Consider the following 22,446-nt stretch of genomic DNA (forward strand, 5'->3'; position numbering starts at 1 on the left):
CAGGATAACCACGGGACGGCTAAACAATGACCGACAAAGACATGAACACCAGGATCCCTATTTATAGGGCTACACATTATGGTTAATTAGGAACAGGTGACACAACATGATAGGAGAATAATGGAAAAGGCATGGTACAAAATACAAACAAAGAAGCAGGCTTCTAAGCTTCACCTGCCAGTGCCCTCTCCGGGCCTGGCAGGGAACTTTCCAGCTGTTCCTGACATTATGTAAGGTCCCACAGTTAAGAGTGCATGTCAGAGCACAAACCAAGCCATGAAGTCCAAGGAATCGAATGTGGACTTCAGAGACAGGATTGTAAAAATTACATGATGGCCTGCCCATCCAACCTGATGGACTTTAAGAGGTCCTGCAAAGAAAAATGAGAGAAACTGCCCAAAAATAGGTGTGCCAAGCTTGTAGTATCATACTCAAAAAGACTTGAGGCTGTAATTGGTGCCAAAGGTGCTCCAACAAAGTATTGAGCAAAGGCTGTGAACACTTATGTACATGTGATTTTTTTCCCGTTTATTTTTAATAAATTTGCAAAGATTTCAAACAAACTTCTTTAATGTTGCCATTATGGGGTATTGCTTGTAGAATTTTGAAGAAATTAATGAAAGTCCATTTTTGAATGAGGCTGTAACGTAACAAAATGTGGAAAGTAAAGCGCTGTGAATACTTTTTGGAGTCACGGTAAACCATGTTTAGATTTTAACCCTATTTGACGCTTTTGTTAAATAATACACCATAATCCATGCTTCTTTCATAAGCAGTTGCTTTAGTTTACAGTTAATTAACCATATTCTAAAATTACACAAGACATTCCAGGTACAAACAACAGTTTTCTGATTTTTTGATAAATTCTGTCTATAGCATGTCGATAGCATATTGCAAGATAGCGGCGGGGCAGTAGCACGCAGTGGCTACTCCAGACCAAAAATGGTGCTATTGTCTCGAAATAGCCCGATTTTCACGGCATATGGACACCAGATACAACGGTGTTCATGTGTACGACCACCAGACACTACTGGATTATGTGAATCGTGCACCAGACAATGTGCACGATGACCTACAGGAAAAGCTTCTTGATCTCGGCTTGCTACGGAGACCAGGCCACAAACCCTTGGTGTCGCCTGATGCCGGTGGCCAGGAGAAGAGTCGACGGAAGCGGTACACGAGAAAGTGGAAGCGTGGAAATAGGGCGGGTGTCTGTGCTAGGCTAAAAACAATCCCTAGCCAGCTGGCACTCCCCTCCATACTTCTGTCTAACGTCTGCTCCCTGGACAATAAACTGGACTACATCCGACTCCAGCGAACTGCACGGCATGAGTACAGAGACTGCTGCGTCTTTGTTTTTACAGAGACGTGGCTCAGCGACAGAGTTCCGGATGCTGCCATTCAGCTAGCTGGGCTAATCGTGTTTCGTGCCGACAGGAATGCAGCTCTGTGCGGTAAGACTCGCGGTGGTGGTGTGTGTGTTTACATCAACACGGAATGGTGTAAGGACTCTGTGCTTGTCTCTAGTTACTGTTCATCTCTAGTGGAGTTTGTGACTGTTAGATGCAGACCTTTTTATTTACCCCAGGAATTCACCACCACTGTCATTATCGGAGTGTACATTCCACCCAGCGCTAATGCTAAAGAGGCTCTGTGTGAGCTCTATGGAGCTATTAGTGAGCTGTAGAATGCTCACCCCAACGGACTGTTTATCATCGCTGGAGATTTCAATCATGCAAATTTCAGAACAGTGCTCTCTAAATTCCATCAGTATGTGGACTTTGCTACGAGAGGGACGAACACTCTGGATGTTGTTTACAAAAACATTCCCGGTGCGTATCATGTGGAGCCCCGCCCCCACCTCGGCTACTCAGACCACATCTCTGTGATGTTGATTCCAGCATACAGGCCACTCGTCAGACGCTCTAAACCGGTTCTGAAACGAGTTAAAACCTGGCCAGCAGGAGCCATCTCTGCTCTTCAGGACTGTTTTGAGTGCACTGACTGGGACATGTTTAGGGAGGCTGCAACCAACGGCGACACTACTAATTTGGAGGAGTACGCGGCATCAGTGTCTGGCTACATCGGGAAGTGCATCGATGAAGTGACCGTCTCCAAGTCCATCACCATACGCTCCAACCAGAAGCCGTGGATGACCGCAAAGGTGTGTGCGCTGCTAAGATCTAGAGACTCTGCCTTCAGAGCTGGAGACAAGGACACCCTAAGAACAGCACGGGCTAAACTGTCTTGAGCCATTAGAGAGGCAAAGCGCGCACACTCCCGGAGAATTCACGGCCACTTCCAGAGCAGCGGCGACACACAGTGCATGTGGCAAGGCATCCAGTCCATCACCAACTACGGGCCAGCTCCACCTGCCTGTGACAGTGATGCCTCCCTTCCAGATGTGCTGAACTGCTTCTACACTCGGTTTGAGGCACGTAATGACGTGACAGCGAGGAAGACCATCCCTTCTTCAGAGGACGAGGTGCTCTGTCTCACCATGGTTGACATGAGGAAAACTCTATGCAGAGTTAACCCATGGAAAGCTGCTGGACCAGACAACATTCCTGGCAGAGTGCTGAGCAGCGCCGTCGTCCCAACATGCCTAAAGTCTACCACCATCATTCCCGTGCCGAAGAAGTCTCCAGTGTCCTTTCTCAATGACTACCGTCCCGTTGCGCTCACACCCATCATCATGAAGTGCTTCGAGAGGCTCGTCATGAGGCACATCAAGAACCTGCTGCTACCTTCACTTGACCCCATGCAGTTTGCGTATCGTCCAAATCACTCCACAGACGATGCCATCAGCACAACCCTCCATCTGGCCCTCACACACCTGGATAATAAAGACACTTACCTACGAATGCTGTTCATTGACTTCAGTTCAGCATTCAACACGATCATCCCTCAGCACCTGATCAAGAAGCTGAGTCTGCTAGGCATCAATTGGATCCTGGATTTCCTGACTGGGAGACCTCAGTCAGTCAGGATCGGGAACAGCACATCCAGCACCACCACACTGAAAACTGGAGCTCCTCATGGCTGTGTGCTCAGTCCACTGCTGTTCACTCTGCTGACTCATGACTGTGTAGCAATGCACAGCTCTAATCATATCATCAAGTTCGCCGATGACACGACCGTGGTGGGTCTCATCAACAAGAACGACAAGTCAGCGTATAGAGAGGAAGTGCAACAACTAGCAGCCTGGTGTAAAGTCAATAACCTGTCTCTGAACGTTGACAAGACTAAAGAGATGGTTGTTGACTTCAGGAGAGCAAAGAGTGACCATTCTCCACTGAACATCGATGGGTCCATCGTGGAGATCGTCAAGAGCACCAAATTCCTTGGTGTTCACCTGGCAGAGGACCTCACTTGGTCACTCAACACCAGCTCCATCACCAGGAAAGCCCAGCAGCGTCTCTACTTCCTGCGAAGGCTGAGGAAGGCTCATCTTCCACCTCCCATCCTGACCACCTTCTACAAAGGGACCATTGAGAGCATCCTGAGCAGGATGCTCAGGATGCTCTGCATCTCTGTCAGGCATCTCTGCCTGGTTTGGGAACTGCACCTTCTCGGACCGCAAGACCCTTCAGCGTATTGTGAGGACAGCTGAGAAGATCATCAGAGTCTCTCTTCCCTCTATCACAGACATTTACTCCACACGCTGTATCTGCAAAGCTAATAGCATTGTGGATGATCCCACACACCCCTCACACACACTCTTCACCCTTCTGCCGTCCAGTAAGAGGTACCAAAGCATTCAGACCCGCACAACCAGACTGTTAAACAGTTTCTTCCCTCAGGCAATCAGGCATCTCAACAGAGAACTGAGCTGAACTGGACACACGCGCACACACACACACACACACACACACATGTACAACCAAGATCTGATCTCAGAGGAGAACTGAACTGTGCTGGACACGGACACACACACACACACATACATAACACACACACACAAAAAAAAAAAGAACTGAACTGTGTTGGACATAGTCAGACACACACACACATGCCACTTTACATTTATGTATATTTATATTAATCCTGGTTACATGTCTCGCTTTAATATCTGCAATCACTGTATACACTGTTCTTTGCACATTGTCTTGTTCATTGCTCAAAGTTGGCCTATATGTTGTTTGTCTGCACTGTCTTGTCTTGTCTTGTCTTCCTTTGCACTTCTGTTGTATGTCTAGTTCTTAAAGACTGCACCTTATGTATAGTTTAATTTTTTAGTTTAATTTTAATTTTTAAGTTATAGTTTAATTTTTTTATCTCTATGTTATAGCTCTATGTTTGTCTGCGTCACTGTACTTTGTCTGTGTTATGCGTAGCACCTCTGGTCCAGGAGGAACGTTGTTTCACTTCACTATGTACTGCATCAGCTATATATGGTTGAAGTGACAATAAAGCTTCTTTGACTTTGACTTCTATTATTGAGGAAATGTAGTAATACAAATACACATTATTGTTTTTTTTAATAGGCCACTGTTAGGTGTTAGGCTCAGAAGATTCCTCACAAACCCACAATCCTATCTATCCTAAAGTCAACAACTGGGATTTAAAAACAATTGACCTGTGGGATAAACGTAGCAGACAGAGATAAATATTTGAGGTCTCTGTGTGGATGCCCAAGCGATGATAATGACTCACAGTTTCCTCAGACATGTTCAGTTTCTGGGTTTTGTAATGCCGAAGCACTTTCACAGAATTAGTCGCCAACAAACTTAATCTTATCAGCTGGTTTGAGGTAAGACAACAAAGAGTAACACAAAACAGTTTGCTTGTGTTAAACACTTGAGCTATATTTAGTTATTTGTTTTATTTTTCCAGATTTGTAGGTAAAATGGAGGGGCACTCATTTCTTATTTATTCAAATGTAACACGTTTCATGACAGTTCTGACAATGGAATCGTTGGATATACCACCCTCCAGTGCTTTTACTATATTCATTTTTGGGATCATCACATACTGTTTAATTTTATTGTTTCACTCTATATTACTTGTGACTATTGCTGTAAAAAGAGATCTGCATAAGCCTATGTACATACTGCTCTTTAATTTGTCCTTAAATGATGTATTAGCAACTACTTCTTTTTACCCTCAGCTGGTTTGTAGTATCTTGTCTCAGACTAGAGAAATCTCCTACCCTGCTTGTACCTTGCAAGGATTTTTAATCCACTTCTGTTGGTCTGTATCACTTTTATTTCTCACTGTAATGGCATATGATAGATATGTTGCTATTTGTCAGCCCTTGAGATACCACAATCTGATGACCCAAGGTACCTTGGTGAAACTTATTTTTATGGTCTGGTCATTCAGTTTTTCTATAATTGTGATTTTACTCACACTCACAGTAAGCAAAGAAATCTGCAGGACATATATAGTGGACATATACTGCAATAATCCATCTTTAATGAAGTTGAGCTGCGAGGATACAAGAGTGATTAACTACTATGGCTTGTTTACTATAGCGCTTGTACAAGGCCCTTCAATATTGATAGTATCTATAACATATATTAAAATCCTATTTACCTGTCTTTCTACAAAACAGGCAAAATCTATAAGTAAGGCGATGCAAACCTGTGGGACACATTTAGTTGTTTTTCTGAGTTTTGAGGTCAATACATTCTTACTACTGATTTCTCACAGGCTAGAAGCAGTGTCTCCGCACTTACGAAGGGCCTTTGGTGTTTCAGCTGTTGTCATTTCTCCATTATTTAATCCTCTAATTTTTGGGTTGAATACAAGGGAAATTCGAAAACCAATTTTTCAGTTCTTACAAAGATTCCTTCTAGTTAACAGGACCTGAACTAAAAGAATAAATACCTGTTTTTCTCATAATATTGCTATGTTAATAAATAGTAAGAATAAAATAAAATTATGAATAAAACAATAGTAGAATAAAACAATTATGCTGACATTATCTAAAACTAAAGGTTGTTTATTAGCTTTAATCTAATCCACTTATTTAGCAAATTCTGTACTATCTATATAAGGAATCCGTTATATACAGTTTATAATTTTATATAATGCATTATTTATATTATAAACCCACTACATGAGATTCATGATGAAAAGCAATTTTAAGGAGGCTTACATTTAATGTCCTGTCATAAAAACTAGCAGATTGCAAGTGAGATGTGCATGAACAAAAAGTATAAAAATTTTTATTTAATCCAGGAATTTCAATCGCCTATTCTGTTATATCAGTATTAACAAAGTATAGTTATTAAAGCATTATTTGTAACAGTGCAGCAAATGAAATTGATTGCCAGTGCAGCCCTTGAAAATATACAGTTGTCCATTATTGTATGTCATTGGCTTGAACTATTTTCCTTCATTATTTGTAAAGGTCACAAATTTACTAAATGGTGCATGAGATTTTACAGGCACATTTAAAATGTTCATTCTGGTAATGGCTTTCACATAATTGACTAAATGTTTACAAAAAATATATGTATGGGCTGTACATACTACTACTACTACTACTACTTCTTCTAATATTAATAATAATAATATTAATCATGTTCTGTTAAATTTAAGACACTTTATATTGTTGAAACATTCAAACTAATTCAACACAGTGCAAGATGAAATGTAATTTAGCTGTATGTTTGAATTAGCAGTTTGGAAGTATCTTTTACTCTGAGTAACCACACATGCTTTTACCTTAAATTTATGTTTCTGTGCATTGTGATTTGGTTAGTTTGTGATTTTAGTCATGAAAATACATTACTTCAGGCAAGATCAAAGAATATAACTTTGGCAGGAGATGTATGAACCTCATTTGAAATCATTTTTGGAGCTTTTTGTAAATGATACCCCATAGCCCATGCATCTTTCATAAGCAGTTACTAATTAGTCATATTCTAACATAACACAAGACAATTTGTATCACACAAATAATTGTTTGCTGACATATTGTTTACATGACATTGCAATATGCTATCTATAGCTCCTTTTTGATTTTAAATGGACTTTTTAATTTTATTAAGTAAGCCTAAATTACATTTTTTATTACTAAATGAAGTGTCTTGGGAAAATATTCTACAAACAAAATATTTGGAAGAATATCAGAAATCAATTGGAAAAGATTAATTCTGATCTTTTCTAATAAGTAATAATAATTACTTTTCTAATAATAATATCTCTTTATCTAATAACCTACAGGGTCTTAAATGCTCTGTTCCGAGCTTGACTATATGTATGAAATGTTCCCCATCTTCTGTGTCCTAAGGCTGAAGGTGTTGTCTACTGTTGTTGTGCAGAAAATAAATAAATAAAAACAATTACATGTTGCAACAGATCTCTTTGTGGGTTTCTATGTTCTTTTCATTAGTTACATAATTGGAAATAGAGAACTGTAAGTACAGAGAAGTACATGGTAAAGCATTTAACGTGGGCAGTGGTGTCTCGGTAGTTAAGGTTTTGAGGTTGTGGTCAGTACCAGTATGTAAGTGTATGTTAGTGTACACACCATCCAGGCTTGCATTCTTGCATGCCTCTGAAGCTCAAACAATCCTAGACAAGAACACTGATCTCAAATAGGCACCTCACATTCATCTCCTGGTGGCCCTAGGCAGTATACTTCAACCACTATAGGACTCCATTAAGCACATCCATGAAGGCCATCCATGGGACAATGCTCTTTTGGCAGAAATTACATTAGATCAGTACATTCTGATGACAATGTTGTCTAAATTATGCCTATGAAGAGCATCCTCACATAACGATGCCTTTTTATAATGACGCCTTTTGTCCAGGTGTATCTGAGACAGGTGAATGGCAGCAGATATGATATCCTTTGTTAAGTACTCAACCTTCCGACTCCACCTGCTATATCCTCCTTGACCATTGAAGATTTTGCCACTTTTTACACAGAGAAGATTGAGAAGATCTGCCAGACCTTCACATCTGCCCCAACTTCATCTACATTACACAGCCAGGACTCAGCTACTCCTTCACTGAAGCATCTCTCAACCATAGCAGCAGAAGTGGTTTTGCAAATCATCCACTCCTGCAATCTTACCACCTGCCCACTGGATCCAATCCCTTCTACTATGCTCCAGACCATCTCACCTGACCTCCTGCCCTTCATCACCACAGTCCTCAATGGATCCATAACATCAGGACAGGTACCAACTGCCTTTAAGCAAGCAAGGGTTATCCCTATACTGAAGAAACCTGCTTTGGATCCCTCTGACATCAGTAATTACAGACCGGTATCACTTTTCTCCTTTATTTTAAAAATTCTTGAACGAATTGTTTATAATCAGTTGTCTGACTATCTCTTGCAGAATAACCTCCATGATCCCAACCAGTCTGGCTTCAAAGCAGCACATTCCACAGAGACTGCCCTTTTGGCAGTCACTGAGAAACTACATGCTGCTAGATCAGCCAAGCTGTCATCAGTCCTCATCCTCCTCGAACTTTCTGCAGCATTTGACACAATTAACCACAAGACTCTTGTCCACCCTCAGGAGTCTTGGAATTTGTGGAACAGCATGAGAATGGTTTGCTTCCTACCTGGATGGTCACTCATATCAGATAACATGGAAGGGATTGACATCTGCTCCACAAAGACTCTCTACTGGTGTCCCACAAGGCTCAGTTGGTCCTCTCCTTTTCTCCCTCTACACCCACACCCTTGGCAAAGTTATATCTTCACACGGCTTTTCATACCACTGCTATGCTGATGACACCCAACTCATCTTCTCCTTCCCTCCCTCAGATACCACAGCTTCTGCTTGGATCTCAGCATGTCTGGCGGACATTTCATCTTTGATGACAGCTCATCAGCTGAAACTTAATCCCAGCAAAACTGAACTGCTGGACATCCCAGGTGATTCATCCCCAGCCCAGGATCTTGCATTATCTCTGAACAACTCAATGATCTCCCCATCAGCCACTGCTCGCAACCTTGGGGTAACCATGGACAATCAACTGTCCTTTTCCTCCCATGTTGCTAATGTGACACGCTCATGTCAGTTTCTTCTGTACAACATTAGAAGGATTCGACCATTCCTATCCACACAGGCTACTCAAGGGCTTGTTCAGTCTCTGGTTCTTTCAAGACTGGACTACTGCAACACTTTACTGGCAGGTCTTCCTCTGAATGCAATTTGTCCACTGCAAATGATCCAAAATGCAGCTGCATGGCTTGTTTTCAACCTGCCTAAGTTCTCCTACACCACCCCACTGCTGCGTTCCCTCCACTGGCTCCCGGTAGCTGCACGCATCAGATTCAAAGCACTGATGCTTGCCTACAAAGCCAAGAATGGACCAGCATCATCTTACCTCAAAGATCTTATTACTCCTCGCACTGCACCTCGCTCCCTACAATCCACTAGCACTGCCCGACTGGTCCCACCATGGCAAAGTACATGCAGAGAAACCAAAACACCAACCAAAGCATATGACATTGCAAACATAAACAGTGACGTAAAACCAGTCCCACCAAATTGCCCTCTGATGGTCAGATAGGGAAATGTCAAAGAAGCACCTGTATAGCATGCAGCTGTAGTAAAGTAATGATTTATAGCAAGTTTTTCTTTGCAACCATCGCAACCAAACTCTTGGCTTTGCTTTTAATCTGTAAAGCTGCTTTCTGACAATGCCCAAAATTGAAAAGTCCCTGAAAAGCTTCCCCCACAATGCACAGCTCTTGAAGCATCAATCTGTGACCATCCTAGAAGTCCAAATAGAGCAAAAAACACAGCGAGACCCCAGGGAGAATGGAGGTGCATGGCCAGGTACTAAGGGGGAAGCAAGGAACACAGCAAAGCCCAATGTGATAGCAAGGGATACGGTGGCAAAGCCAAGGGACCTGAGTGAAATCAACAGCCAAGTGAGTAAAGTCTTCAGCCAAGCCAAGAAATCAGAGTGATTTCACCTGTCAAACCAAGGGACAGAGTGACATCCTTAACAGGGTGGGATGAGAGGGAAATTTGCATGGCAGGTAGCAGAGCAGTGTCCTCCACAGAACCGGAAGGATGTGCTCTGTTGCTCTAGAACAGAAGGCCTAGCTTGAACCTAATCCTGCTGGGTCTGTAATGGCTCAGACTTTTTGTCAGACAAAGGTGATGCCACCTGAGGTGGGGATCAAATTTGGGTATTTAGCGGGAATGCTCAATAAACACCCACAAAACAGATTTAGAGCCAAATGCAGGATAAAAACAGACAATGTCTTTGTTTAAAAAAAAAAAAACAAGGAAAACTGGGCGAAACACAAAGAACACAAAACAACACAGAATAAACTCAGAACATACAGAAACCTAAAGTGCATTATAAGAAACAGAGACAATCATGAAAACAGAGACAAAGACTGAGCCCCAACAAACACTGGACAACAGGAATAAGCAGGACAACTAATCAGGGGAGACTGAAAAATTGGTGAGGAAAAAAAAGGTGGGACAATGAAACAGGTGGGGCAAAGCACATGTGGAGAAACCAAAACATCATCCAAAGCAAATGACAATGTGAACATAAACAATGACATAAAAGCAGTCATGCAAGATGGCCCTCTTGTGGTCATACAGAGAAATGTCCAAGCAGTCCCTCTATAACATACAGTTATAGTAATGTAATGATTTATAATCTTAACACCACCTATAATAAAACAAGCTTATTTATTATAAACTACATTCCAACACAAATGCCATATTAGACTGGCATCCACCAAAATATCTATTATTATTGTTATATTATTATTATCATTAATGTTAGTAGTAGTAGTAGTAGTAGTAGTAGTAGTAATAGAGTACTTCAGACAAATACACTGGTCAAAAAAAATAAATGAACACGTTAAAAACACATCTGATCTCAATGGGGAAAAAATCGTGCTAGATATCTATACTGATATGGACTGGGTAATGTGTTAGGAATGAAAAGATGCCACATCGTTTGATGAAAATGAAAATTATCAACCTATAGAGGGCTGAATTCAAATTCCTAATGAGATGACGGATGGTGTCCTGGGGTATTTCCTTCCAGATCTGGACCAGGGCATCACTGAGCTCCTTGACAGTCTGAGGTGCAACCTGGCGGCGTCGGATGGACCAAAACATAATGTCCCAGAGGTGTTCTATTGGATTTAAATCATAGAGTGGGGCCATTCAATGGTATCAATTCCTTTATCCTCAAGGAACTGCCTGCATACTCCCACCATATGAGGCTGGGCATTGTCATGAACCAGGAGGAACCCAGGAAGCACTGCACAAGTGTAGGGTCTGACAATGGGTCCAAGGATTTCATCCCGATACCTAATGGCAGTCAGGGTGCCATTGTCTAGCCTAAAGAGGTCTGTGCATCCCTCCATGGATATGCCTCACCAGACCATCACTGACACACCACCAAACCGGTAGACCTAAATTACAGTTAGGTTCATATATATTTGGACACTGAGACAAGGTTTGTTATTTTACAGATACATTGCCATTTGCATGCCTTTGAGATACCATAATCTGATAACCATAGGTACTGTGATCAAATTTATTTCTATTGTCTGGGTCGCAGATTTTGTTATAATTGTGTCTTTATTCATATGGACAATGACTAAAGAAATTTGCAGAACAAATATAGTGGACACGTACTGCAATAATCCTTCTTTAATGAAATTAATCTGTGAGGATACAAGTGTGCTGAACTACTATGGCTTGTTTACTGCAAATCTTGTACAAATTCCTTCCATACTGATAGTATCATTAACATATATCAAAATCCTAAAGACCTGTCATTCTACAAAACAGGCACAATCAAACCTGGCAATGCAAACCTCTGGGACACATTTAGTTGTTTTTCTGATTTTTGAGGTAACTGCATCCTTACTATTCATTTCTCACAGATTAGAAGCTGTATCTCCACACTTACAAAGAGCCTTTGGTATTTCAATTGTTCCTCCAATTCTTAATCCTCTAATTTATGGGTTGAATACAAGGGAAATTCAACAAGCAATTTTTAAATTCTTTCACAAAAAGATTTCTTATATATAACAGCAAACTAAAAGCAAATACATAGTACATTTGCAATGTACCAAAATAATTAATTGTAATAACGAGATTAAATTAAAATAACTATAATGTTATTTTAACATAAAATAATAATACAAAAAATTTGAAACACACAACAGAATAAGCAGGCTGATGAAATGTTAGAGGACCTTATATTTATTTTGCTGTCATAAAAACTAGCTGATCAAACCTAGAAGAAATCAAACATTTAAATTAGGATCACCTAAATAATGCTCTGTGCTGTTGTGAATATAAGTATTATAGTTCAAGTCAAATAAATTATTATAGTAAAGTCAAATTCAGCTTTATTATTCTGCATATTGCACAACAGAATGAAGCTTTGTTATTTTAGATGTTTACTAAAACATATTCCAAATACAGTTATATAATTAATATGGGTGTAATGTGCAGACTCTCTGCTGTAATTTGAGGGTATTCACATCAAAATTGGGAATTACAGCTCCTTAATATGTAGCTGCCTCTTTTTCAAGGGACAAAGAGTAATTGTTGCTGTGAATCCCAACATGCGGACAAAAGAACTCTCAATGGACGTGAAACAGACCATCATTAGGATGAAATAACAGAAGAAATCCATCAGGGAGATAGCAGAAATGTTAGGAGTGGCCAAACCAACAATTTGGTACATTCTGAGAAAAAATGCACTGGTGAGCTCTGGAACTTAAAAAGGCCTGAACGTTCACAGAAGACAACAGTGGTGGATGATCACAGGATCCTTTCCATGGTGAAGAAACACCCCTTCACAACATCCACCGAAGTGAAGAACACTCTGCAGGAAGTAGGCGTATCAGTATCTAAGTCTACCATAAAGAGAAGACTGCACAAAGTGCAAACCATTAATCAGCTTCAAAAATAGGAAGGCCAGATTAGACTTTGCAAAAAGACATCTAAAGAAGCCGGCCTAGTACTGGAACAGTATTCTTTGGACAGATGAAACTAAGATCGACCTGTACCAGAATGATGGGGAAAAAGAAAGTATGGAGAAGGCTTGGAACAGCTCATGATCCAAAGCACACCACATCCTCTGTAAAACATGGTGGAGGCAGTGTGATAGCATGGGCATGCATGGCTGCCAGTAGTGGAACTGGGTCATTAGTGTTTGTTGATGATGTAACAGAAGCTCAGATTCAGCCAAATGCTGAAAAGTTGATTGGTCGGCGCTTCACAGTACAGATGGACAATGACCCAAAACATACTGCAAAAGCAACCCAGAAGTTTTTTAAGACAAAGAAGTGGTATATTCTGCAATGGCCAAGACAATCACCAGATCTCAAACCCAATCAAGCATGCATTTTACTTGCTTAAGGCAAAACTTACGGCAGAAAGACCCACAAACAAGCAACAACTGAAGACAGCTGCAGTAAAGGCCTAGCAAAGCATCACAAAGGAGGAAACCAAGTGTTTGGTGATGTCTATGGGTTTAACCCTTAGGAGTCTGCAGGTGTTTTGGGGCCCTGAAGAAGTTCTGACATTTGTGTATTTTTCATTTACTTATAAACATATAAATGGCTAAAGTCCGATTACACTGTATTCAGCACAAACTGGGCTACGATAATATGTGAGCAGCATGCATGTACAAGTTTGTATATTGGAGAAAATAACAGTTATGCATGATTATTGAAAACAACAAAAAATAAGTCACTGAAATAAGACCATAAAACACATTCATAACATTTGTGTACAAGACTTTTGTGACCTGGATCTTGTAGCCTGGAGTTTTTACTTTGAAATGATGTGACAATCATCCTGCTCACTTATTCACAGAAAACAATACATTCATTTAAATTTTCTAAGACACTTTTTGTTTAAAAATGCCATATGCGAGGAGGTGTGAATGATCATAAATAACGCTGTAATTCACACCAGCGAAGACAAAGACCCGCATAATGAGCTGCATAATTACCCCTTTCAGTCAGGTATGTGACTGAGGAAAGTGCTACAAGAAAATAATTTGAGGACAAAAACATATTTCTTTGTTTGTAGTTTATTTAGAATAACTCAAGATTCACTTGCAAGAATCCCAGGAACAGTTCAAGATAAATAAAAAGTGTAAAAACAGACATTCAGGGTAAAATGGTGCAAACAAAAACAGTGTAGGATATATATATATATCCTATATATATAGTTTTATATATATATATATATATATATATATATATAAAACTGCTGAAAAGCTGTTTTTGCTGAAAAAAATGCTGAAAAACGGCTGAAAGCACACCCTGTTTATTTTACAAAAGCACAATGTTTTGTGGATATTGTGAGTGTACATAAATAAAAGCATGCCCGTGACAGTACAACCCCCCTGTAGTTCATGATGTCCTGGACCTGGTAGAGTGTGTCGCCCGCGTCGATCTTGGGCGACGGCGACACCTCGGGCTCTGTGGAAAGAGGGAGAACAGGGTTAGTATAGGTTCAGTCTGCCCATTAGTCTGAGGATGGTAACCAGAAGACAGACTCACTGATACTCCCAACTGTTTGAAAAAACCTCGCCATACTCTGGTGATGAACTGGGGCCCTCTATCAGACACAATGCCTTCGGGGATGCGGAAGTGCTGGAAGACGTGGTTAAAGAGGGCTTCTGCTGTTTCCAGAGCTGTGGGTAGGCCTTTGAGAGGTATCAGCTTGCATGCCTTGGAAGACCGATCAACCATGACGAGTATGGTGGTGAAGCTGTCGGACGTGGGTAAGTCAGTGGCGAAATCGATCCCCAGGTGGGACCAGGGTCGATGGGGAATCGGAAGGGGCACGAGCTTACCCTCTGTCAGACAGCGACATCGAGAGCCAATGTTGGGACACCAATACCTATCTTTGATGAGTGAGAGGGTTTGTTGTCTGCCCGGATGTCCGGAGCCTGGAGAGGAGTGCACTGAGTCCAGAAGGGATAGATGAAGTGAAGTTGGGACGTAAGTTTTCCCTTCCGAACCTCCCAACGGAGCGGGTTCTTTGGTGGTGGTGGCACAGATTTCTTCGTCGATAGCCCATAGAAGAGGGCAGACGAAGAGATCGGGGGGAGCATGGGCACGTCTTCTTCTGGCTGGGGCTCAGGTGAATAGATCTGGGATAGCATGTCGGCTTTAGAGTTTTTGTTTCTGGGCCGATAAGAATAACAGTAAAGCTGAACCTGGTGAAGAACAATGCCCAGCGAGCTTGCCGTGGGTTTAAGCGCTTTGCTTCCTTAAGGTATTGGAGGTTTTTATGATCTGTGATTACCTCAAAGGGTGGTTAGCTCCCTCCAACCAGTGCTGCCACTCCTCTAAGGCCAACTTGTCGCGAGTAATTCCTGATTGCCGATGTTGTAATTCTGCTCCGGTGGGGACAGCTTAGAGAAAAAGGCACATGGGTGGGGGGCAGGAGGTTCACCATCTCTTTGTGATAGCACCGCCCCCACTCCTAGGGCCGAAGCGTCCACCTCCACCACGAAGGGTCGACTGGGATCTGGATGCAGTAGGGTAGGTGCGGAGCAGAAGGCGGATTTCTGGAAGGCTTCGACCACAGAAGTCGACCAGCGAAGTGATTTAGGTTTGTTGCATAACAGGGAGGTAAGAGGTGCGGTGTGCTCACTAAACTTTGCAATGAAGCAATGGTAAAAGTTCGCAAACCCCAGGAAGCGCTGAAGATCTTTAATAGAGTGAGGTTGTGGCCAGCTCCTCACCGCTTCCACCTTGGACTGATCCATCTGAATGCCCTCCGCGGAGATGATATAGCCCAGGAATTGGATGATGGGCTGGTGGAACTCACACTTTTTGAGTTTAAGGTAGGGGTGGTGACGGCGGAGACGGTCGAGTACTTGTCGGACATGGCAGATGTGCTCCGACCGGTTGGATGAATAGATGAGAATGTCATCAATATATACGATCACAAACCGGTGGAGCATGTCTCAGAAAATTTCATTAATGAAATTTTGAAACACAGAGGGGGCATTGGAGAGGCCATACAACATGACTCTGTACTCATAGTGCCCGAAAGGTGTAATAAACGCCGTCTTCCACTCGTCTTCTCGTCGAATGATCAAGTTGTAGGCACTCTGCAAATTGAGCTTAGTGAAGAGGTGGGCTCCACGGAGTTCCTCGAGCACTGCAGGGCCCAGAGGCAGGGGATTGGCAAACTTTACCGTCTGTGAGTTGAGATTTCTGTAGTCTATGCATGGTCAAAGTCCACCATCCTTTTTGGCCACGAAGAAGAAGCTGGAAGCTGCCGGGGAGGTGGATGGGAGTATGAATCCCTGGCGTAATGCATCCTGAACATACTCCTCCATGGCCTTTTGCTCTGGGACAGACAGAGGGTAAACATGCCCCTTGGGTATCCTGGCTTCGAGCAGAAGGGTTATAGCACAGTCCCAGGGTCGATGCTGAGGCAGTTTCGTCGCGGCGGCCTTACTGAAGACATCCCAATAACTCCAGTATTCTCTTGGAAGGTCCACCTCGGCCTGATGTTGAGGGCTCTCCATGCTTGTTGCCCCCAGAATGCTTGTCTCGGGAACCGGTATCGGGAGTGCTCAAAAGCATGATTGGAAACAGTAGTCGCTCCACTGATCGATGCTCCTGGTGCTCCACCTGATATAGGGTTGGTGGAGCGCTAACCAGGGGCGTCACAGGATGATGTCCACCCGGGCCTCCTCCAACACCAGGAGGGAGAGAGTCTCCTCATGCAGACAGCCGATACGGAGAGTCATTTCCGGAGTAATCCACTGCACCAGTCTGTGACCCAGCGGCTTTCCCTGGATGGCCGTGATTTGGTAGCGCGTTGAGCACTGCTGTCGTGGAATGTGGCAGGTGGATAGGACGCGGGAGGAGATAAAGTTCCCTGATGCACCAGAGTCAAAGAACACAGTGAATGGGTGGAGTTGAGAACCATATTTTAGTGTGGCATCATAATACCGTGGGTTTGTTATGACAGAACTGAGGTGGATGGTACTCACCGCTGGGCGTGGAGGACAGACTGGGCAGGTCTGGAGTGAGTGATTTCTCTCTCTGCAGTACAGACATAGTCCATGTTGGAGACGGCGCTGGCGCTCGCCCGTGGACAAATGGTACTCATCTGTCTGCATGGCTTCTGGCACAGGAGAGTCCTTGTAGGGTGAGGTATTGGCACTGCTACTCTCCTCAATGGAGACCACGGTGAGCTGTTGAGACACGCGTTGCGCCTTCAGCATGAAGGATTCCAGGTCAGCGGAGTCATTGTATATCGCCATCTGTCGTCAGATCTCAGGACCATAAACCCTGCCGGTAAGCCACGAGTAGCACTGCCTCATGCCAGCCACTAGAGGCTGCGAGCGTGCAGAAGTGGAGCGTATACTCACGGACAGTGTGCTCGGCTTGCCGTAGGGTGAACAGCTCGTCATGCACAGAGAGGGCGGAAGCGCTCGTGCCGAAGACCGACTTGAAGTGGGCCAGGAAGCCATCCAGGGAGGTGAGTGCTGGGCTCTTGGATGCCCATAACGCCTCTGCCCAGCATCAAGCCTCATTCGACAGTAACAACAAGATAAAGGCGATCTTCACGCGGTCATCAGGGGACTGCTGGGGAAGAACATCGAAATACAGTCATCGAACTCGAAGTCATCAGAACATCGAACAGTTGGCATTGCATTATGAAGCCCGGGCATTCCGATACCTCACCTGAGTATGCTGCTGGTACTGCCATGGGGCAGGCCGGTGTAGCCGCCGCGGACATTACTGATTCCTGCAGCGAGGCCGCCAGCTCAGCAATCGGATCTGGTGAAGGAGGCGTTCCGACTTGCATAGATTGCGGATCTGGTGTGGGAGGCATGCCGGCTTGCAGGGCTTGCATCACTGAGGTAATACGTCTTTTTATGGGTGAGTATTCTGTAACAAAACCACTCGAAGAGGCAGAGAATGAATGAAATGTCTTTACTGAAAGAATGGCAAGCAGAGAGAAAATAACATTGGCAAAATAAGGACTTCAGCAGAGATAAGGAGGCAAGAGACTAAACTGAGGCACGTTAACCATACTGTCTTAATACTTGCCGCTGCCACTCTCGAGTTAGAGCTTTAAATAGGCGCCGGGCAGATTGGGTGCAGGTGGCGCAATTAGTGTTCTGGTGATTGGGACCGTGGGAGTGCTGCTGGGGCCGGCATGCTCGTGACAATGTTAATTTGTCCAATTACTTTTGAGCCCCTGAAATTAAAATGGTTGCAATTCCTAAATGTTTCATAGGACATTTTTGTTCAACCCCTCTAATTAAACCTGAAAATCTGACCTTCAATTGCATTTCAGTTGTTTAATTGCAAATCCAATGTGGTGGCATGCATAGCCCAAATCATGAAGATTGTGTCACTATCCAAATATTTCTGGGCCTAACTGTAGCTCTTATCAGTCAAAACCAAGGATGAAAGTGTGTGTGTGTGTGTGTATGTGTGTGCTATGCTTGTTTTTTTCCCCATAAGTCACTATTAGTTGAAAAGCTCAGAGGATTCTGTTCACCCCCACAGTCCCATGTACCCAAGCATCAACAAGTGTGATTATGGAAAAAACATTTGACCTGTGGGATAACTTTAATATGCAGAGATACAAATATTTTAGGTCTCTGGGTGGACACCCAAGTGGTTATAATGAATGCCATAAGCTCATATGTGTTCAGTTTGCAGGTTTCGTGATGCTGTGACACTTACTTAATTGTCAACATACTTGGTCTCATCGGCTTGTCCTAGGTAAGAAAGTATAACTGTTGTAAATTGAGACCAATGTTTGCCAATGTTAAATATCTTGACCAATATATTGTTATTTTCTTATTTTGTACAGGACCTGTAGCTACAATGGGTGAATACAAATCGGTTAATAATTCAAATACAACACGTTTTATGGCTATTCTGACCTTGGAATCACTGGACATGTCACCATCCAGTGCTTTTTATATATTAATTTTAAGCATTATCACATACTGTTTAATTTTGTTTTTCCAGTTCATGCTACTTGTGACTATTGTTGTAAAAAAGGAACTGCATAAACCTATGTACATACTGCTGTTTAATTTGTCTATGTGTGATATTTTGGGAGTTACAGGTTTTTACCCTCAACTGTTTAATAGTATACTGTCTCAGAGCAGAGAAATCTCCTACCCTGCCTGTGCCTTCCAGGGCTTCCTGATTCACTACTATGGAACTGGATCACTTTTATTTCTCACTGTTATGGCTTATGACAGATACATTGCCATTTGTAAGCCTTTGAGATACCATAATCTGATAACCATAGGTACTGTGATGAAATTTATTGTTTTTGTCTGGCTCGCAGATTTTGTTATAATTGGGTCTTCATTCATATGGACAATGACTAAAGAAATTTGCAGAACAAATATAGTGGACACGTACTGCAATAATCCTTCTTTAATGAAATTAATCTGTGAGGATACAAGAGCGCTGAACTACTATGGCTTGTTTACTGCAAATCTTGTACAAATTCCTTCCATACTGATAGTATCATTAACATATATCAAAATCCTAAAGACCTGTCGTTCTACAAAACAGGCACAATCAATTAAGAAGGCAATGCAAACCTGTGGGACACATTTAGTTGTTTTTCTGACTTTTGAGCTATCTGCATCCTTACTATTTATTTCTCACAGGTTAGAATCTATAGCTCCACAGTTAAGAAGAGCCTTTGGTATTTCAATTGTTATGTTTCCCCCGATTCTTAATCCCCTAATTTATGGGTTGAATACAAGGGAAATTCGACAAGCAATTTTCAAATTCTTTCAAAAAAAGATTTTTTTTATATATAACAGCAAACTTAAAGTAAATACATAGTACATTTGCAATGTACCAAAATAATTAATTGTAATAACTAAATTAAATTAAAATAACTATAATGTTTTTTTTTAACATAAAATAATAATAAAAAAAATTTGAAACACACAACAGAATAAGCAGGCTGATGAATTGTTAGAGGAACTTATATTTATTTTGCTGTCATAAAAACTGGCTGATCAAACCTAGAAGAAATCAAACTTTTAAACCAGGATCACCTAAATAATGCTCTGTGCTGTTGTGAATATAAGTATTATAGTTCAAGTCAAATAAATTATTATAGTAAAGTCAAATTCACCTTTATTATTCTGCATATTGCACAACAGAATGAGGCAGCTGGTGGAGCTGTTTCTCCAGTACACTATCGCAGCTTCTTTTTATCAGGGAAAGGTTCAGGTCATTCATGCATACTGATATCCAACTCTACAATCATTTACTATTGTGTCACTGTAAACCTGTATATAATGTTCATAATATTGTTAATTTCATATGTTCATATACATATATATATATATATATATATATATATATATATATATATATATATATATATATATATATATATATATATATATACACACACACTACCAGTCAAAAGTTTGGACACACCTTTCTAATTCCATGGTCAATGCTAAAGGCGGCCAAAATACACAATAATGTCCTTTGAACAGTTGATATTGAGATATGTCTGCTACTGATGCTCTGTAAAGCCTTCATAACGCCTCTAATCTGAGGTGCTGTTAATTGGTGATTTCTGAGGCTGGTAACTCTAAATGAACTTCTCCTCTGCAGCAGAGGTAAGTTTTGGTCTTGCTTTACTGGGATGGTCTTCATGTGAGCCAGTTTCATCATGGTGCTTGATGGGTTTTGCAAATGCACTTGACAATACTGTTCCTGCAAGAACTATTCCAGAACACCTGACCTTCGTGTCTTAAAATAACAACTGACTGTTTTTTGTTATCATTACATATGGATTACTGAAGTCCATGTGTGTTATTTCATAGTTCTGAAATCTCCAGTATCGTTCTAGAATGTAGAAAATAAATCCCTAAACAAAAAACAGTGAATTAAAAGGTGTGTCCAAACTTTTGACTGGTTGTGTAAATATATATATATATATATATATATATATATATATATATATATATATGTGTGTGTGTGTGTGTGTGTGTGTGCAAGGAGCTCTATTCACTAAACTGAAAATAGCAAGTCTCTGTTTAGAGAAGTGTCTTATGTTTAGGTTTGGCTTTGTACAAATGTGCTAGGATTTATGTCCCTAACACACTGTATATTTGTTATATTTAACTGTGCCAGGTCAGGAATGCTTTCTGTATATAAAATATGTATGTGTGAATAGTAAAAAGAATGATAGATATACATTTCATTGTATCTACAGGTAATTATTTTACCTGGTGTCAACATGGAATGTGTTGAACTGGGATTTGTCCAACATAATATTGTATTACATACACAGCAGAGAATTCATTGCATCAGAGAAGCCACGTTTTGTATTATTTTTCTGCTATTTATCTGCCTAGGAAGAAGTTAATTGTAGTGCATCTTATTTTACTACAGATTAATGTTCTTGTACTAAATGTTACAGTGTTTTGTACTGAAACTCACAGTGCATTTTGGGAATTCTGCATGATTTTGTTTTCTCCTATGTAATTTTCTGGAACTCTGTGATTTAAGTTATATGGATAATGATATGGAGATGTGTTAATCACATAACTTACACACAACATACTATAATAATTTTGTTAATTGTGAATTGTTGTGTATTCAGTGATATTGTGATATAGAGACCACAGAACACTTTACACAGAGAAAAGTGAAGTAATATTTGATTCACACTACAGCCAGCATATTATAATAATAATAATGCTTTTGTAGATTTATTTTAGGGGGTTTGTTAATATTCCAGAAAAATATTTGGTGGACAGAATGTCAGGATCACTTATAAAGATGCAATTCACTTACAGTGCAGCTTCAAGTCAAAATAGGATCTAACGTTTCATTATAATGCCTCTATGATTTTCTGAGAACATTTTCTTTGAATAAAAATGAAGAATAATAAATTTTAGAGTGACAAATATGCACAATAAGTGTACAAACTTTACAATATACTGTATATATTTTTAAATAAGTGCTTGTTTTTGTGGTGAGCAAGCAATCAAATGCAGCCCTGTGCACAACACATGGTCTTCATGAACTATATAGAATGGTTCAATATACGAAAGCATATTTTTATATTTGTACAGACATATATTAGAAGTGTGGTTTTATTTGGAGCTCAGTCACTTTTAGAGGATGGAGCTTGTTGAAAATTTTTCTGAAAAATTATACTTTTCATGAATCTGATTCTTTTCCTTTAATCTTTAAGGCAAGTCTAATTTACTTTCATCATTAAAAAGCAGGTCAGAAAGGTCGGTCAACACGGCCTGCGTATATGTCCTCGCTAACTAGATAGATAGCTAGGAACAGAGAGAGCCTTGAGCACAGGACAGAAGAAGGCCATAACAGTCTGCAGATATGACAACAATAAGATATGAGACTCATATGACAGCATGAGGGTGCAAAAACACCAGATGTAAAATTAGGAGTAAAATTCATGTACACTATACAAGCATTATGCAGAAGTACGGTATAGGCGG

The 22,446-nt window shown here is 41.2% G+C and overlaps 3 protein-coding genes across 3 annotated transcripts; all 3 read left to right on the plus strand.

The window, feature by feature from the left end:
• Window positions 1–982: 982 nt before the first annotated feature.
• LOC131368249 (olfactory receptor 6E1-like) lies at window positions 983–5,815 on the plus strand. The gene is made up of 2 exons (XM_058414251.1): window positions 983–1,332; window positions 4,837–5,815. The coding sequence occupies exons 1-2, from the start codon at window positions 983–985 to the stop codon at window positions 5,813–5,815; spliced, it is 1,329 nt and encodes a 442-aa protein (XP_058270234.1).
• Window positions 5,816–9,619: 3,804 nt separating this feature from the next.
• On the plus strand, window positions 9,620–11,996 carry LOC131368250 (olfactory receptor 52L1-like). Its single transcript, XM_058414252.1, has 2 exons — window positions 9,620–9,888; window positions 11,432–11,996. The coding sequence occupies exons 1-2, from the start codon at window positions 9,620–9,622 to the stop codon at window positions 11,994–11,996; spliced, it is 834 nt and encodes a 277-aa protein (XP_058270235.1).
• Window positions 11,997–18,805: 6,809 nt separating this feature from the next.
• LOC131368251 (olfactory receptor 10A2-like) lies at window positions 18,806–19,792 on the plus strand. Its single transcript, XM_058414253.1, has one exon. The coding sequence runs from the start codon at window positions 18,806–18,808 to the stop codon at window positions 19,790–19,792; it is 987 nt and encodes a 328-aa protein (XP_058270236.1).
• Window positions 19,793–22,446: the final 2,654 nt, after the last annotated feature.

The sequence above is a fragment of the Hemibagrus wyckioides genome, linkage group LG17 (genome assembly GCF_019097595.1).
Source record: "Hemibagrus wyckioides isolate EC202008001 linkage group LG17, SWU_Hwy_1.0, whole genome shotgun sequence".
NCBI lineage: Eukaryota > Metazoa > Chordata > Actinopteri > Siluriformes > Bagridae > Hemibagrus > Hemibagrus wyckioides.

Bases quoted from the DNA above. Each gene is read 5' to 3' on its own strand.
- LOC131368249 (XM_058414251.1), top strand. From the start codon at position 983: ATGGACACCAGATACAACGGTGTTCATGTGTACGACCACCAGACACTA. The intron at 1,333-4,836 runs GTACAGAGACTG...TTATTTTTCCAG, and splicing joins CAGCGAACTGCACGGCATGA to ATTTGTAGGTAAAATGGAGG.
- LOC131368251 (XM_058414253.1), top strand. From the start codon at position 18,806: ATGGGTGAATACAAATCGGTTAATAATTCAAATACAACACGTTTTATG.
- LOC131368250 (XM_058414252.1), top strand. From the start codon at position 9,620: ATGCCCAAAATTGAAAAGTCCCTGAAAAGCTTCCCCCACAATGCACAG. The intron at 9,889-11,431 runs GTGATTTCACCT...GTTATTTTACAG, and splicing joins AGCCAAGCCAAGAAATCAGA to ATACATTGCCATTTGCATGC.